This window comes from Crocuta crocuta, unplaced genomic scaffold (genome assembly GCF_008692635.1).
Source record: "Crocuta crocuta isolate KB4526 unplaced genomic scaffold, BGI_CrCroc_1.0 scaffold516, whole genome shotgun sequence".
Lineage (NCBI taxonomy): Eukaryota > Metazoa > Chordata > Mammalia > Carnivora > Hyaenidae > Crocuta > Crocuta crocuta.
Window position 1 is genome coordinate 1,869,729 of NW_027529538.1, and position 17,851 is coordinate 1,887,579.

The 17,851-nt window shown below is 42.7% G+C and overlaps 1 protein-coding gene across 1 annotated transcript in view; it reads right to left on the reverse strand.

The window, feature by feature from the left end:
• DNER (delta/notch like EGF repeat containing) overlaps positions 1–17,851 on the reverse strand; it is a 194,480-nt gene that overhangs the window by 25,382 nt on the left and 151,247 nt on the right. Inside the window, exons 12-13 of the mRNA XM_077761381.1 lie at positions 13,993–14,115; positions 2,755–2,868 (exon numbers count right to left, since the gene is read on the reverse strand). Of these exons, the coding sequence (XP_077617507.1) occupies positions 2,755–2,868; positions 13,993–14,115 (237 nt within the window). The remainder of the gene's footprint in view (positions 1–2,754; positions 2,869–13,992; positions 14,116–17,851) is intronic.

The window sequence follows — 17,851 nt, forward strand, 5'->3', positions numbered from 1 at the left end:
CCAACATTTCAAGAAGGAAAGGAGAAAAAAATCTATAAGCTCAAGGTGTCTTTGAGAGATACCCAAGAGCGAGTGCTGAGTAGGCAGTTGGAGACTTGCTCCATTTTCTGGAGAAAAGATTGCATTTTGTCTCCCATAAGATCCCAAGATAGATTTCAAATGGATTAAAGATTTGCATGCACAAAATTAACTCTTACATTATTAGGATAATATAGGAGAATGTTTATAAAATTGTGATGGGTGGGTCTTTCTAACATGCAAGTACAGGAGAAAAGAAAGCAAAGGAAATTATCAAGATTTAATGATATAAAACTAAAATATGGTATATGAAAACGAACACTTTTTATACATTTAAAGGCAAGTGGCAGTAGAAAAATATTTTCAGCCTATGGAATATAAGATGTCATATACTTATTCTAAAGGGGGCTATCTCAAATTAAGAATAAAGATAAACATAAATGTTAACTAGCTGGAATTAAAATAAAAACTTAAAGTAAAAAAAAAGAAAGGAAGGAAAGAAGGAGGGAGGAAGGAAGGAAGATTTACATAAATGGTCTGGTAGAAAAGCAAAGCAAGGATACGAACAGGGAGTTTATAAAAGAAGACACACAAATGATCATTTAAAAGTATTAAATGGTATTCAATTTCATTATGAATCAAAGACCTGAAAATTAAGACAACACTTAAATGGCATTTTTGGTCACCAGAATGACAATTCTCAGCATTTGTGTGAAGACAAGAAAATAGATATTCCTGTATACTCTTGGTAGGACTGAATTTGGTACAATGTTTTCTTAGGAGTGAATTTGGTACAATATTTTTTTCTGAAGAGCAATATGGAAATATGTACATATCCTGGGCCCTGGGACTCCATACCTGGGAAATTAGCTCAAAGAAATAACCAGACAAGTACACAGAGATCTACATACAAGGACACGCATTGCAATGCTGTTTATAATAGAGAAGTGCTCAACACCCCAAGAGCTGAATTGGAGATGAGTTAGAAAAAAGCAACATTTTATATAATGAGCTACAGGGCAGCCATGAGAAGTGATAAAACAGAAGGATATTTCTCCAGGTGAAAACATATTTATGATTTACATTTATTTTTAAGTGAGAGTGGGAAGTAGGTTACAACATAGTATGAGCAATAGGATTCCTTTTACACTCAAATACATATTCATATACACTATACGCTATATGTTACATACGCAGACCTTCAGGAAAATATCTGGGTACATGTATTAAGATATTAACAATAGTTATCGCCAAGCAGTGCAGTGTTAAGTGTTTTTTCCTACAGTCCTGTATTTTCTAATCTTTCCTCCATGCTTTTTATTATTTGTGAGATAAAAATGTCTGGAAAGAAACCCACAATGCTTCCCCAATATTATTTTTGCATTCATTGATGAGTATAAATGTCTGTGTGTGTTTATAAACCAGTCAGCAAAACAAAACCAACTGCGAATCATTTTCTGGAATGAGCCCACTTCTCAGTCCCAGGGAAACCCAAAAGGAAAACACAGGATGTGACACAGATAAATAGAAGGAAGATCAGAAGTTGCTTCTCCTGCATCTTGACTGTTGGCATCTTCCCCAGAAGCACAAAAGAGGCTCCCCAGGGATGGGATGGGAGCCCTGTGGTCTGTGAAATTCTCCAGGGTTGGGGAGGGGGCCATGGTGGGTCATCAGGGGAGAGGGGAGCATGACAAGATGCTCTCCAGCCAATGAGAACACTTGGTTTCCAGAATCTTACGAACCCGCCTTCTTCTACGGGAGCCTTATAGGTCAACTTTCCCAACATGCAAACCAGAGTGACCCAGATGTTTCTGTTGGTTGGGCAGGCCTGAAAACATAGACCCGGCCGACGCTCTACATTTCAGGACTCTTGGGTTCCGACGGACAAGCAAAGGAGGGATCCTTTTCTACCCCAGGGGCTCACAGTTCCCTTTTGAGAATCTGATAAAAATTTGAAAGCCTTCTCTCAACATATACACATACACACAATGTTTCACATCCAATTTCTGGGACTCAAAACTTCCCTGAAGCCCATGGGGCAGGGGGTGGCTTGGAAAGGCTCCCGACTCTAGAAGTGACTCTTCCCACTCACAGCTCAGGGAGGGGCTTCTCTTGCCCCCTGACCCCCAACCTACTTTGCCCTTGGAAGCTTTCTCTCCGTGTTTCCCACACTTACAGCACCTGTACCTTCACCAACAATCCCCCTGAAGCTGGAGTGTTTCCCCTCCTTGCCCACCACCACCACCTCCCTTCAGTTTTCAAAATCCCCAAACTGGTGTATCTTTCCATAAAAATAAGTCTGGTAGCTGAATGCAACTGCTGTAAAAGACAAATTGATTTCATCCTTTCCCCTTCTTCCTTGAACACTTACACCTTCTCAGGCATTGATGTAAAGGCTTATGTCTCATGTTTCAAAGCTGCAGCTCTGGAATTGCTTAGCAATGGCAATCTCAGCAAGTCTCTGTAGTAAATGCTGGATTCTGAGGAGCCTCATTTAGTGACAACATGGCCAATTGTTTTAACGTAAATTTTCATCCAAGCACTGCCGCCTAGTTACATTTTGCAGCGGTGTTCACAGTTTTGCAATAATGAATGCACAGAGATTTCTGAGGTTGTTATTGTTGTTGTTGTTTTTGGTTTTTGGTTTTTTTTGTTTGTTTGTTTTGCTTTGTTTTAACAGCTGCAGTCTTAGGGATGTGGTGGTAAGTCTGAAAACTCAGTTCCCAGATCACTTGCCTGTAAACCCCGGTGCGCAGACACACGTGCCATTGAGGCCCTCGCTGTCACAGGTGCCTCCGTTCAGACAGCTGACATTAGCACAAGGGTCCTTGTAAGACTCACAGTGGATTCCTGCAGAGAAAAAGACACAGAAGGGTAGCTTGTTAAAGAATCTCCAGCCCCCATGGCCGTTGAAAGCAAAGTGTCTGAACAGCCTGGCACTATGGGAAGACAGGTTCCCAGAGGTGCACGTGTGTGTGCAAGCGTGTGTGTGCATGCCCGCATGTGCCCCCTCTTGGCTAGTTTGTTGTGGGGCCGTGCCTTATGAATACACAGCAAATTCATTCTCTGCTTTTGGGTCCTACATAGTCATTTATCTCTCTCTGACCACAAGTCCCAAAGCTCGGCAGACAGAAATCCCTGAAAGATAACATTGATCAGTGACATGTTTTTAAGTCTTCAGAAGGAATAGAAAATAGCCCGATATCCTTTATAAGGTATAGATCCAATTACTAAGCAGCATCCTGAAGGTGAAGATGTGGAGTCAGATATTGAAATGAGCACTGATTCTATTTGGGGAAACTGCACAACAGAGAGGCAGCCACTTGGTACTTAGATTTCATTCAAAAGACCAGACCGGATCACCGTGTTCCAAAGTTAACATGTGTTGCCCACAAGCCACGTCCTAGCCCCTCACACTGGGCTTTGCCTCTAATTTGATCTCTGTAATAACACTTAGAGACAAAGAGCCTTATTCTCCCATTTTGCAGATGAAGAGGCTGAGGAAAGAATGCAAGGTCATGAGGTTGGTCAGGGAGGCAGCTGGGATTTGAAACCACCAGCGATCTGAGTCTGTGTCTGTGCTTGCTGAGTAGTTTGCTGAAAGTGAGCTCAGGCTGGTCATGGAACTGTACAAAACTCCATGCAGCCCATTTCACAAAAAGTAGGTATTTAAAAAGCTTTCATAGCAAAAGCCGTTTCCCCTGGGTCCAAAAAAGTCTATGTATGCATGTATGTGTGCAAAAGTAGGAGTGAAGGACTCAATAATTTTTGGCTTTCACATCGGGGAGTTCTATATTGTTGGAATTTTTTTTCCATGACTACTTGTTATTTCATAATTTTATTTAAAAACTTTAAAAACCCAACACCATTTGAAAGGTAAGATTTTTTGCTGCTGTTTCACTGGAATGCCAAGGCGGGTGAATGGACTGATCGCTCCCTCTCTCTCATCCCCCCGCCCTTTAGAGGGGAAGACAGATTACATTATATCCTGGGTAAGAATGTACACAATGGTATGTTCACCCTTCCTGAAAGCTTCCTGAAAAATAAGCATAAAGCTAATAGTAACTGAACAGTATTTACTTCATTTGCTCTCCACTTCATCACTTAGCTCTTTATTGTGCAAAGGACAGCCACACCCAATGACTCATGATTTAGTCACTGAAAATTTTCTTGCTGGGACTTTTATCTATCAATTTCTTTTTCATTGTCTTATGAAGTTGGGCTCAAGAAGAGGAAAAAAGTGTAAGAGGAAACAGAAACAGAATTCCCATCTGTATTCCTACTAATAACGTATTGGAGCCTGGCAAAGCAGTTAGAATGGATGGTTTCTCATTCCATTTTATCCTTTGCCCCTCATATCCAACCCATGAATACTATTCTGCCAGATATTTTCCTAAAGTGCTTTTCAGATCCTTGTCTGGCTTTTCTCCCTCCCACCACCTCGATCCCACTGCCTCGGGCCTAGTGGGAGGCAGTCCCCCAAAGCCTTACCCTAGCTCCCTCCCTATCTCCAGTGACAGGAATGAGCCTCCTTGACGTTCACTGTCCTTAACCCACCCAGGCTTCGTGGTAATACATGAAATCAAACTAACGTAAAGACATGCATAAAACCATTAATTCTTCCTCGCTTGGGTGCGCATGGCCTTTTCACCCAGAAGTTTCTTCCTCTGTTTTCTCACTGATTCCCAAGCAGCACGGACTCAACCAAAAGAATAAAATACAAACCAGTCTTTTCTGCTTCAAAGTGTTTATCAAAAAACAAAGATTCACATATTTTCAAGTTCCCCTGGGGCTGATCAATGGAAACCAGGTGACAAAAAAGGCTTCCAAATGTAATGGGAAATACAGTCATAACCCAAGTTCAGAGATGTCTGGAATCTAAAAAGATGCCCATTAGAGCTCAGGTATGAGCAATTAAGGATGACCTTTACTGGGTTTCCAGTAACACATTAGCCAATCAGGCCTGTGTAATATCAGCACAATGAATCTATTAACACACAGACTACCACTTTTTTCAAATGAGGGTGAAAAGCTAATTCGAAGCTAAATATTTAAACACCTTAAACTTAAAAGACTTCGATAGTACGGATTTATGAAAACACCCAGGATAATAGCAATTTTCATCTTTTGGATGTCTTTTTTCTTTTCGGCCATGAGCGTTTCCCTTGTTACTTCTCTTTTTCAAACGATACTGGGTCACTGGAGATCCATTGAGAGCTTTCTGGCAGAAAGAGCGGACAAAAGCTTATCTTCACAAAAACACTATGACTCTGAAGCAGGATGGTCTTAAAAGTCCCCAGTGAGTGCTTGGCTACTCACATTGCTATACTCTAAGCCTTGCTAATCCTAATATAAAAAATATTTGTCATACTGCTCAGCTTGTCGATAAGAGCTGAACAACCACGAGCTAGAAACCTTGAATACAGAGAACAGATAGTCATGAATACCAGTGATGTGCCAAGATGGCTCCGCTCCAACCCTCCCCCTCAGGGCCCCAGGGCCCCACCTTGCTGCCTTCCCCAGGGGCCCTGAGCATGGCGGCACGCTGAAGGCTGGGCATCTCTTCCCTCTGACAAAAACGCCTTCCTTCACCTCTGCCCAGGCTGTTCTTCACCCACACATTCTATCTGTCAAAGTCTAACTCAAACGTCCTTTCTCTGGAAAGCTGGACCTGACTCTCACAAGGCAGAGCTCCATTTCTCCGCCGTTGTGCACTGACAGCATGCTGGGATTCGCGCTCTTAGAGCGTTTACTGTGTTAGAGCATGACTTATCTCTGCTCCTGATTCCCCCCCACAAGTCTCTGAGGTCCTTTAGAGCAGACGCCATCATTTAATGCGTTGAAGAAATTCTGGACGTATCACCAGAATCCTGTCCTGTCAGGAGGGGCGACGGTCAGTGTACTTTGGCTGACACACAGGTAAAGATTGCCAGAGGAGTGAGAAGTCATTCCAAATCTGCCTCAAAAACACCCTATTTTGTCAGGGAAAACCAGGTCCACACTTCAAATTAAGTCTGTGGAGCGACACATGCATCACCCATTGGCAAAAGATGTAGCACGCACGATTACGAAACTTATGTTTAGTCTCAAGCAAAAATAAACTGTAATTCAGTCAAAACTAATAAAAATTCATACTTTTCATATTAAGGGATAGAGAGGCAATGTTTCTGAAAAGGCGTCTATTCCAACAGGGCTCTGTATAGAAGTTAATTTTAGAACTAAAATGAGAAAAAAATTCAAAGAGTAGTGTGCCAATTATAAATCATCATTGCCATCACTATTCAGTCATGATTAATATTTTGAGACCTGAAAGTCACTATTTTATCTCCAGGAAAATTAAGCCAGGTAAAGAAAAGTAACTCTAAGTGCTCTCTGAAATTAATATTCTTTTTAAGACATCATCTTATTTTATTCAAACTTACTTCCTCCACAAAAATTTTTTCAGTATTTCAACCATCACAGAACCCAACCATTTCTAAATTCTTTCAGAAACTACCATTGATGGGGCGCCTGGGTGGCTTAGTCGGTTAAGCGTCCGACTTTCGCTTAGGTCATGATCTCACGGTTTGTGGGTTCGAGCCCCGCGTCGGGCTCTGTGCTGACTGCCAGCTCAGAGCCTGCAGCCTGTTTCAGTCTGTGACTCCCTCACTCTCTGACCCTCCCCTGCTCGCGCTGTCTCTCTCTCTCCTAGAAATAAATAAAACATAAAAAAAAAAAAAATTAAAAAAAAAAAAAGACACTACCATTGACATCTCGACCTTGGTCTCATTATTCCTTCTGTGTGCCAGTCTCCATCTGCTCCTCTGGCTAAGTAATAGCCTAAAAATGGAAGAAGCCCTGACTTTTTCACTTTTGTATCTATCCCACTACTTGAGAAAATATCCAGAATTTCTTGTTCACTGCATGAGAAAAATAATTCTGGCGATCAAAGAAAGAGTTATCAACTTTTCGATTATAAATGTCTGTAGACGTTTAAAATAAATGATTAGGTACAATATGATCACATCCATAATCCAGTGATTTCATTTCTGAAACCCAATTCTCCCCCTCTCACCTAAAATTCAGACAGCATAAAAAGTTTTTTGAATAAAGATGTTCATTCCAGAATTATGTATCATAGCCCCACATCAGATGCAACGACAGAATGGGTAAATATTCCCCCATGGGAACATTATACAGCCACTAGTGAGGCTTTCTAGCAATGTCTAAATCAAATACTACAAAAAGGAAGGTATGAGCAGAACAATATAAAATCACAGGCATACTCAACTGTAACCATAAACACATGAATATTTAAAAAGGATGTGAACAATAGCAATAATAACTGCTCTTGTGTTCTGTTGTAAAGCTTGAGCAATTCCGAATTTATGTTTTTTCTAAAACTTTATTGGTGATGTGTTGTTTTCATAATTAAAAACTGAATTATCTTCCAACTCTGGCCACCCCAGCTTCCAAATGAGTATATTGTTGATCATCGAGTTTGTTCTGCAAAAAATAAAAATCGACAGCATATGGGGCCGCTTGACACTTTGACAATAGAAGTTGTGGGTGCTAGCAAAGCACTAGTGAAGTCTTTCAGGTCTAGTCATGAACTAGCTCTGAGCTCATTTTGGAGGGGGGATGAGCATTTCAGTATGTCTGAAGGGAGGTTATCCTGAGTCGTTCCATGTATTTTGCTTCTAACAATTTCATGATCCACAGCGGAAATTTTCTAGGAAAATGTTCACGTTGGATTCCTTTATTTAATTAGCATGTTAAGTGGCAATTTCAATTCAACCAAAGATGGCTTTTGAGCATTTGTCTTTGTGCAAGCTACTACATCAAAAGCTGCAGAGAATTTAAAAAAGAGAGAGAGAAAAGAACCTATGTAGTCACTGCCTTTCAGGAGATTATAACTTAGTGTAAGAAAGAGGGAATTTCCGGGTACCTGGGTGGCTCAATGGGTTAAGCGTCTGACTCTTGACTTTGGCTCGAATCATGATCTCTAGGTTCGTGAGTTCAGCCCCACGTCGGGCTCTGTGCTTGGGATTCTCTCTCCCCTCCCTTTTTGCCTCTCTCCTGCTGGGGCTCTCTCTCTCTCTCTGTGTCTTTCTCAAAATAAATAAATAAACTTATAAAAAAAAAAGAAGGAATTTCTACAAGGTTGACCATCATTGTCATAGCAAATACAGAGACCAGGTTGGGAAAACTCAAGGAGGGAGATATCACATATCCAGAGCCCAACACTACAGTCAGTAGTGTTGACTACAGGACTGGATGAGGGCAAAGAGGAGGGGCAGAGAAAGGGGACAAGAAGGAAGCGTGGGGACCAGCGGCATTCATGGCATCCCGAGGACAAAGATTCGGTGGGGGCAGGGGGGCAAGAGTCAGGGGACAGGAATGGAACTGCAGAAGGAAGCTAGTGTAGAATGAGTTCCATTGGACCCAGCGGCCAATGGAGCAAAGAAGCAGGAACCAGGAGTCGGAAGCTGGAAGGCCAGGCTTCAAGATCTCACTGAAAAGCCCTCAGTTGGATCAACCCAGGGTGGTGTGGACAAGGTCCAAACTGAAGAGGATGAAGAAAAGAAGAAAAAGTTTACAAATGGAGGTGTTATCTACAGCAACTCTAGGGAAACGGTTGTAAAATAAAGAGGAAGAAAGGAAGAAGGAAGTGGAGGACCCAGAGTCAATGAGAAGTGTTTTCTTTCAATTCACATGGAATTTATGAAGAAGTTTAAAAACATTTCTTTTTTTCTGTGTAGCAGCCAAATTTCTCCTGCACCATTTATGAAAAAAAAAAATCTTTCCCATTCATAACAATTCTTGAAGAGCCATACATTATTCTAGACAATGGTTTCTGGGCCATTATTCAGTTTTGGTTGGCTGTCCATTCTTGTACCCATAACGTGTGAATGCAGGAATAATAAATAAACGATAATAAAACATCTGGCGGAAGTTCCCCCTCATTGCTTTCCTTTCTCAAAATGCTCTTTAGCCATACTTGCCTGAGCTCCCATTACACTCATTCTTCTTAGGAAGTTGTATTAATTTATTTAAGTTGGATTTTAACATAAAACAGTAAAAAATCACCACTTGAAAGAAACGTATGTGTGAAGTAGGAAGTTAAAGTCCCAGCCCTCCCCCAACACACCACCCGCTTAGGTTCTAACTCCAGAAGTGAGTACTAGTTAGGACTCGCTGCTCACCCATTTGGTAGTTCTCTGAATTAACGACACATCCTATACGTAGACTAAGTTCAAAGAAATGCTTCTGATGTCCATCCCCCAAGGAGAGAAAGGCATAGGATCTTGTGACTCACTTTTCCTCTGGATCAGAGGGCAAGACTTTACCCCTTCCACCTCCCTCTTAGTTCCTTTTACCACCCATTCACCCCTAACTACCACTTTAGAAGTTCTACCATTTAGGGGTGCTGAGTAGCTTGGTCAGTTAAGTGTCTGACTTCAGCTCAGGTCATGATCTCATGGCTCATGGGTTTGAGCCCTGCATTGGGCTCTGTGCTAACAGCTTGGAGCCTAGAGCCTGCTTTGGATTCTGTGTCTCCCTCTCTCTCTGCCCCTCCCTTGATCACATAGTCTCTCTCTCTCTCTTTCGCTCTCTTTCTCTCAAAAAAAAAAAAAAAGAGAACATTAAAAATTAAAAAAAAAGAAGTTCTACCATTTATGGAGCTAGGCTTTGCCTTTAGGAGTCTCATTTAAATTCAAACCTAACGGTCTCTACAAATATACCTGAATTAGATGGTCACTTTACCTGCTCACTGGGATGAGATCTTTAACACACGTGTATATCTTCCAATCCCTCCCATCCCCAGCACCTTCAACTCATGGATTTAGTTAAAATGATATGAAACTTGAATGTGGTCATATAAATCTTTCTTTAAGAATGGGTATAATGGACACACACTAAGGTGACCTCCAATGAGTCAACGCTTCCTTTGTGTGTGAGCTTTGAACCAACAGCATCTGGCAAAAGTTAAAAGATTTTGAGGATGCAGTTAAACTTTGTGTTGATCTTAGGTGGGCCTGACCTAATCAGGTGAGATGGTTCTTTTATTATTAGTATTAGTATTAATATTTAAAGAGGGTCTAGGCCTCCTCTCCTGAAGTTAGAGGCAAAAAACAGCACAAGCTCTCTTTCATCTCCCTTTCATTGCTAGCTTTCAGAGAGCAAGCTGTCATGAATTCTACAGCCACAAGGAGATGAATTCTGCCAACAACCTGGGGAATGAGGAGGTTGACCCTTTCCTATCCAACTTCCAATGAGAACTGAGTCCAGCCAACACCTTGATTCCCATCCACTAAAATGTGGCTGGACCAATGGAAGTGTTGGATACTAAAAGGGTGTCATTTCAAGCCACTACTTTGTACTGAGTCTTTATGCAGAACTTGTTAGTAAAGCAGCTATACATATTTTTTTCCAAAAGACTTCTCTTCAGCATTAAATTACCAGCCACAATCACTTTAATATCCTCTGTTTGGGGGATCAGAGGATCCTCTGTTTAAATGCCACGGCATTTAAAGGAGTCTGTTCAACCCTCTTCTTCCTGTTCTCTGGCTCCAACTATCTAGTTATATGTGTTCTGATTTAGTCCCAGTCCAGTGAGAATACTTTCTAAAATAATTTTCTTGGGGTGCCTGGGTGGCTCAGTCCATTGATGCTTGACCTCGGCTCGGGTCATTGATCCCAGGGTCACGAGATGGGATCAAGCCCTGCATAGCACAAAGCCTGCTTACGGTTCTCTCTCTCCCTCTGACCTTTGTTCACTCTCTCTCAAAATGATAGATAGATAGACAGATAGATAATAGATGATAGCCAGAGAGATAGATGATAGAATAAAATAATTTTCTTAGAAAGGGCACATGGTGTTATGTTTTCCATATCCTTAAATGTGCAAAATATCTTTCTTTTGCCCTCAAATGTCAAGGATCCTATAACGGCCAGTCCTTTCCATTGAGCAGCCTCACACACTGCTGCGTGATTGCTTGTCCTCATTACAGAGAAGGGCAGGCCAGTGTGGATCTGATTCTCTTTCTTTGTATGTAACCTGTACTCCCTGTGAAGGCTTTTATAAAAAATATTCTCTTCCTCCTCTGACTTGGAAATTTTACCAGGAAATCTCAAACTGTGTACCATCTCCTTCATTAATCCCTCTGGCCCTCTGTAAGCCATTCATTCCGTTTTCTCCAGGTCGCAGACTTCTTCCAGCAATCCATGGATTTTGGTTCCACTGCCACGTGCTCCTCCTTCTTCTGGAGCATCCGTCATTCTGAGGACACAGATTGCCTGGAGCTCCTCCCCGATCTTATCCGCCATGATTTCCTTTTCCGCAGATCTTCACTTCCACCCTCAACTAGTTCCTCCTCTGGGTCCTCCAGACCCAGATTGAAGACTGAGTAGCACACAGCACTTTTCTCACTTCCTCTCCTGCGTGGTGTGAGCGTTGGCTGCTGATGCAATTTCATTTTTCTTTCCTAGATTGTCTTCCCTTTTTGAGTGGCTGCGACAGGCTCCTCGTACTGGCTAGGAGGAAGTCGGGAGGAAACGTCACGCAGAGGCAGATGCCGCCGGAGACTTCCCTCCAGTGCTGGACAGGCCGGCCAGTGGGCCTGTCTGCTACGGCGCAGGGTGGAAGCCTCCCAGTTTGGGGTTTTCAAGGCTCTCCAGGGATGAACAGAGACCACTCTGTCTCAGCCACACAGAAAAGAAAGGACCAGCCCAGCCCGACTGCAGTTGTTATAGAGGGCAGCCAGCCTCCCTGAGAGCAGTGGAGCCCTCCACCTCAGGAGGTCACAGGCAGGTTACACACAGCATGTATTTCCTCTTCGGAAACCGGGGGGGTCCTTTGAGCTCAGCTGGTCACTGAGTCGGCTCTGACCCTGTTGTTTGTGACGTTCCCAATACCTGCATCCTTCTCTTGAGAATCTAAATGCTCGGATATGTTTGGGATACTTTCCAGGGTTATTTTCCTTCTTGGGCCGTCCCTAGCAGAGAGTCAGTGATTGATGGAGGGCAGTCTCAGAAAGACAGAAGGGGTCTTTAGGGGGGCCTGGGTGGCTCAGTCCATTGAGTGACTCTTGATTTTTGACTCAGGTCATGATCTCATGGTTTTGTGAGTTTGAGCCCTGTGTCCAGCTCCATGCTAACAGCGTGGCGCCTGCTTGAGATTCTCCCTCTCTCTCTGCCCTTCCCCTGAACATAGTCTCTTTCTCAAGAATAAATAAACTTAAAAAAAAAAAGAAGGGGTGGGTGCCTGGGTGGCTCAGTTGGTTAAGTGTCTGACTCCTGATATCAGCTCAGGATGATCTTGGAGTTTGTGAGATCAAGCCCTGCATCAGGCTCTGTGCTAACAGCAGGGAGCCTGCTTGGGATTCTCTGTCTCCCTCTCTCTCTGCCCGACCTGTGCTCTCTCCCTCTCGAAAATAAATAAACCTAAACTAAAAAATAAGGGGTGGAATTTAGAGCACATATGGAAGGATGAACAGTCTATATATCTGTGGTTCATCATGTTGTCATTGTGGTTTTTACCGCTTAGTCATGATAGCACAATCAATGCCTCAAAGAAAGGAAACAACTGCATCAGGGACTGAAGAAATTTGGAATTTTTACTTTTTGAAGCACATCCACTACTAATTCTGTCACTGAAGAACCTCAAAATGTCAGTAAGCATCACAGTCCTTACTTTACAGACACAATAACACTTTCAGAGATTAATTCAGGCTCAGCAGGAAGCCAGAGGGATGATGAGGATGGGCTACTTAGGTCCCCTGATTCATTGCTCCTTTATTCTTCTCTCCAGGACTCAGCAGATGCCCTATTTCTCAATAGTCTGAAAAGCCTGAAAATGAAATCTACGTGAACTGAGCCAGCACTCCTGCCCTTGCGGAAGTGGGGGAGTTTGGTTCTAAATGGGCACTGCACTCAGAAAGAAGCATCAGATCTGCTGAACACAGAGCAACCACTTGGCCCAGCCTCGTCTCTTCCCACCAGAGACTAGATCAAGTTCATCCATGTGGTCTACAAACCCTTAAGGCTCACCTAAAAGACCAATAAATAAAGGTGGGTCCATCCAATGAGAAGGAAGGTTGCCCGGCAGATGGACGGTGTCAAGTAAGCAGCAGTGGGAGTAAGAGGTTAAATGAAATGGCTATAAATAGCGCCCACAAAGGCATTACAAAAATTCAAACCCAGCCCTGAAGTTGTGGCTTAGAGAAATGTGTGCAGCAGCTGATAAACATGGATTTTCTGGTGTGGTGCCATCCGAGGGTATCGGGGCTTGAACAGAGACACACTGCTGAGCCCACTGGGGAGTGAAAAGAAAGGGCTTTGGGGACATGGTGGCTGGGCTTCTGAGGGACACCAGTGCCACCTCACAGGCCTATTGTGAGGGATTTCTGACTTCAGGCACATAAGGGCTTAGAACAAGGTCTGCACATTATTAACACTCTGTCAATGTCGGCTGTTTTTCCAGAGTGACCTTGACATGCATCCACTCAAATGAGCTAACATTTCCCTTGCAACTGACTCATTTAATGAGAATTAGCTTTGTTGCCAATGTGTGAGATCCCACCTGGGTCCTCCACCGAAAAGCGCGCCATCCCATGTCACCCCGCTGGCCACACAGCGCCACGCTCCCCTCCCCATGCTTCCCACTGCCATGTCCTCAGGTCCGTGTTGGACAGTGTGCTGCACCTCACTTTTTGTCATCGGCTTCTTAACTCAGTCAACCGAGAAGACAGAAGGATACAGAAGGATACAGGAAGAAGGAAAGGGCAGCAGAGAGATGTTTCCGTCTATCAGGAGGAAACCCCAGACTTACAAATTGGTCTCTTCAGCCCCATGAATCATCCCACCTCGAGCAGTTGGTTTGGATTCTGAATGAGATGATGCTCCAAGTAGAGGCTGGTGTGTGTAAGCTGAGAAAGGCATGAGGTTGTTTAGGCCACTCTGGCACCAGAAGGCCAACTGATTGGTGCTCACCTTTGTACTCGGCCAGGCACACGCACTCATAGCCATTAACGAGGTCCCTGCAGGTGGCTGCGTTCAGGCACGGAGCAGAGAGACACTCGTTGTATTCTTCCTCGCAGTAGAGGCCGTGGTAACCTGAGGGACAGAGGGGAAAAAAGCCTGTGGTCAAACGTGTCCCAATGACCCCCACAGTGCACCAGCCTACAGGAGAGGTGGCTGGGTATTGATTGGGGAAGCATGGCACGGACAGACGGGATTTAAGCAGTTGAGTCCCTTGGGGTGTATGGAAATGTGGGTTTCCGGGAAGAGTTTCTTATGAGGAGTCTGTTCTCATCACCCTCTTTCATGATCCCAAGTATAAAGGAAGCGATCCCGTTTATCCACCAGATGGTCTCGTGAGGACATTGCATCCAATGGCACTAGTGACCTGGAGACCGGGGTCACCGAGTGCATGGAGCTCCTTTCAAAGATGGGGACCACCCTTCCTCTGATCAGAAAAGCGTTATCTGATAACTACAGAGAATTTTATTTAAAGAGAAAAGGGTCGACGTATTTCCTTTGCTTTTCAAGTCAAGAAGAGATTCGGCTAAAAAAGGCTTCACTGAAACTCCTGATAAAATGTCGGGTATTTTTTTAAATGTAAAATTATGATGATCTCAATGATAACATTTGAAATTGTACTTTAAAATGCTAATGGGTAAAAACAGATGAAGAGCAATGGAGAGAAAGAAACCAACAGTTTCTCAATAAAGACGCATTTGCTCTATTTGCAAAACAGGTGTTTATTCTAAAGGACAAGAAGACAACATTCTTTTAGATTCACTCATGAATGTTATACTGTTTTTAACTTTCAAAAACATGTGTCAGTGCCAATTTGCAGTGAAACTGAGCCATTTTTTTTTTCTGGCCCTGTGCAAACAATGAGAAACACGTGAGTGCTTTCAAAAATCACCCTGCCTGTGTTAGTTCTGAATTCAGATAAGCAGAAAAAATAAACCCTTGCTCAAGTGGCAACTAGAACTGCTAACTTTATTTCCCTCAGCTTTCCAACCCATAGCCAACCCCCAAACCCAGAAAGTTCCATTAGGACATGCTAATGTGTTGAACTGCTTTTGTTTTCAGTGCCTACTGCAAAAGTAGGTTAAGCCCATATGTACATTATTAAGGGAGCCCTTTTCAACTGCTGTTGTTTTTGAACTGCTTTCCAAAATGAGGCAGTGATAACAGACCCTCAGAGGAGACCTCAACCCACCTGAGACAAATATGCCATGGTTTTCAATTCTTCGGGCTCACCCTATTTTTCGTAATTTTAGGGTGATATTTCCTATTACTCTTCAACCGTAGTTTGATCATCCAGATCAGAGTTTCTCAACGGACTGCAATTTTGCCCCCAGAATACATTTGGCAATGTTTCTAGAGACACTTTCGGTTGTCACAATGGGGGTGGCGGGGAAGGAGCTGCCCCCGGTATCTAGTATAAGGGTGCTGTTCAAACATCCTGTGAGGCACAGGACAGCCTTCCGCAACAAGCCATCCAGCTAAAACACTAAGAGAGCCAGGTCGAGCACCCTGCTCTAGATGAAGGATCAGCAAATTCTGGCTCACAGACCAAATCCATCCCCATCTGGTGTTACAAATGACGTTTTATTGGGACACAGCCACACTCATCCATTTATGTATCGTCAATGGCTGTATTCCCACTACAATGGCAGCCCATGTAGTCTCAATGGAGATCGTATGGCTCACAAAGCCCCAAATCTTTAGTCTCTGGTGCTGACTCCTGATCTAAGTTCAATAGAAAATCTTTCTTCTTACAAGAGATATTAACTCTTATCAAATAGGCAGATGGCAAACATTTTCGCCCATTCCGTAGTTGGCTTTTATTGAGTTGATTGTTTCCTTTGCTGTGAAGTTTCTTAGTTTCATACAGCCCCACTTGCTTACTTTTACTTTTGTTGCCTCTGCTTTCGGTGTCGTGGCCAAGACATCACTGCCCAGACCAATGCTATGAAGATTTCCTCCTTTGTTTCCTTCTAGGAATATTATAGTTTCAGGTCTTACATGTAAGTCTTTAATCCATTTTGAGCTGGGTTTTTTTTTTGTTTTTTTTTTTTTGTGGAAGGTGTAAGATGATGCAAATGGCCAACACATGTACAAAAAGATGCTCAGGATCACTAACCAGGGAAATTGAACCAAAACCACAAGGAGATATCACATCGCACCTATTAGAACGGCCATTATAAATACACACACACAGAAAATAAGTGTTGAGGGATGGAGAAATTGTAACTCTTGTACACTGCTGGTGGGAATGTGAAATGGTGCGTCCTCTATGGCAAACAATATAGAGAATCCTCCCCCCCCAAAAAAAATTAAAAATAGAACCACCATATGAGTTACAATCTCATTTCTGGGATTTATCCAACGTAACAGCAAACAGGACCTCAAAGGAGATATTTTCATGCCCATATTCACTGCAGCATTATTCACAATTAGCCAAGAGGTAGAATCAACCTAAATGTCAATCAACAGATGAATGGATACAGAAAATGCAGTTTATACATACAATGGAATATTATTCAGCTCTTAAAAGCAGAAGGAAATCTTGTCATGTGTTATACCATGGATGAACCTTGAGACTATGAGCTAAGTGAAATAGCCAGTCTCAGAAGGACAAATATTTCACAATTCCGTTTGTATGAGCTATCCGAAGCAGTGAAACTCATAGGAATGGAACATAATGGTGGTTGCCACTGGCTGGGGGGAGAGGGAAATGGGGAGTTGCTGTTCAATGAATATAGAGCTCCAGTTTTACAAAATGAAAATGTTCTAGAGATTATCTCTATGACAATGTGCATATCATTAACAACACTGTACTGCACTCTCAAACATTTTAAGAAGGTAGATTTCATATTATGTGGTTTTCCTCAGAAATTACAAAAAGTATATAATATGTAACCTATATAAAGAGTCAATTATCTTTTGGCTTCTCAGTAGGAGTAACAATCACAAGGGACATCTTTTCAAGTGCATTTGCTCTCCTAGCAGATCTTTTAAAAACCACTTGGAAGAATAATAGATAACCCTAACAAGCCATCTTTGACCTCGTAATTGAAGTGTTATTTACAGACAAAAATCAAAAGCAAATTTCATGAAATCATCTATAATTGTTTTCATTTTTCACAAACTGTATCATTATCTTCTTCCACTAATAACATGAAAAGCAAATGAGGAAGTTATTTTACAGAGATAATTAAGCAGGTGATGTTTTTCTTCCTAAGGGAAAAAGAAAAAGATAAAGGTTTCGTATTCTGCAACCGTTTCTTCAGGGATGGTAACATTTCAATGTCTTTATGGAAATGTCAAGGCACCCTTTACACTGGGTGCCAAAGAACCTAAATCGGACTGTTGGAATAAAAAAGGCATTCCTTCCAAAAGAGAAGGCTTCTGTGAAAATGAGGCTGCCACCCCCCTGCTAGTAATTAATTCGGGCAAACAAATTAGCTCAGGGCAGTATGCCCAGGGTCTAAGAAAATTAGGCTAATCCAAAGAAATTTTTAAATAAAACAAAAGATCAGAAGGGTGAGATCAGAGTGACCCTTTCCAGGGCACTGACCTTCATCACCAGAGCTGCTCCCATCTTTGCATGACTTGCTGCTGAATATTCGATTCCAATATTCCCTAGAATGGATAGAGCACAGCGATCATCTGGACGCTGAGGAGTGAGAGTGATCAAGACGGCCGCCATGTTTAGGCTGAGCGAGCGGGTGGTGTCGCCATTAACACAGAAAGGTATGGCCAAAGGAATAACAGGTTTTACAGAAAGCTGAGCAGTTGGATTTTGGGCATATGTAACCTAGGGCTCACTTAG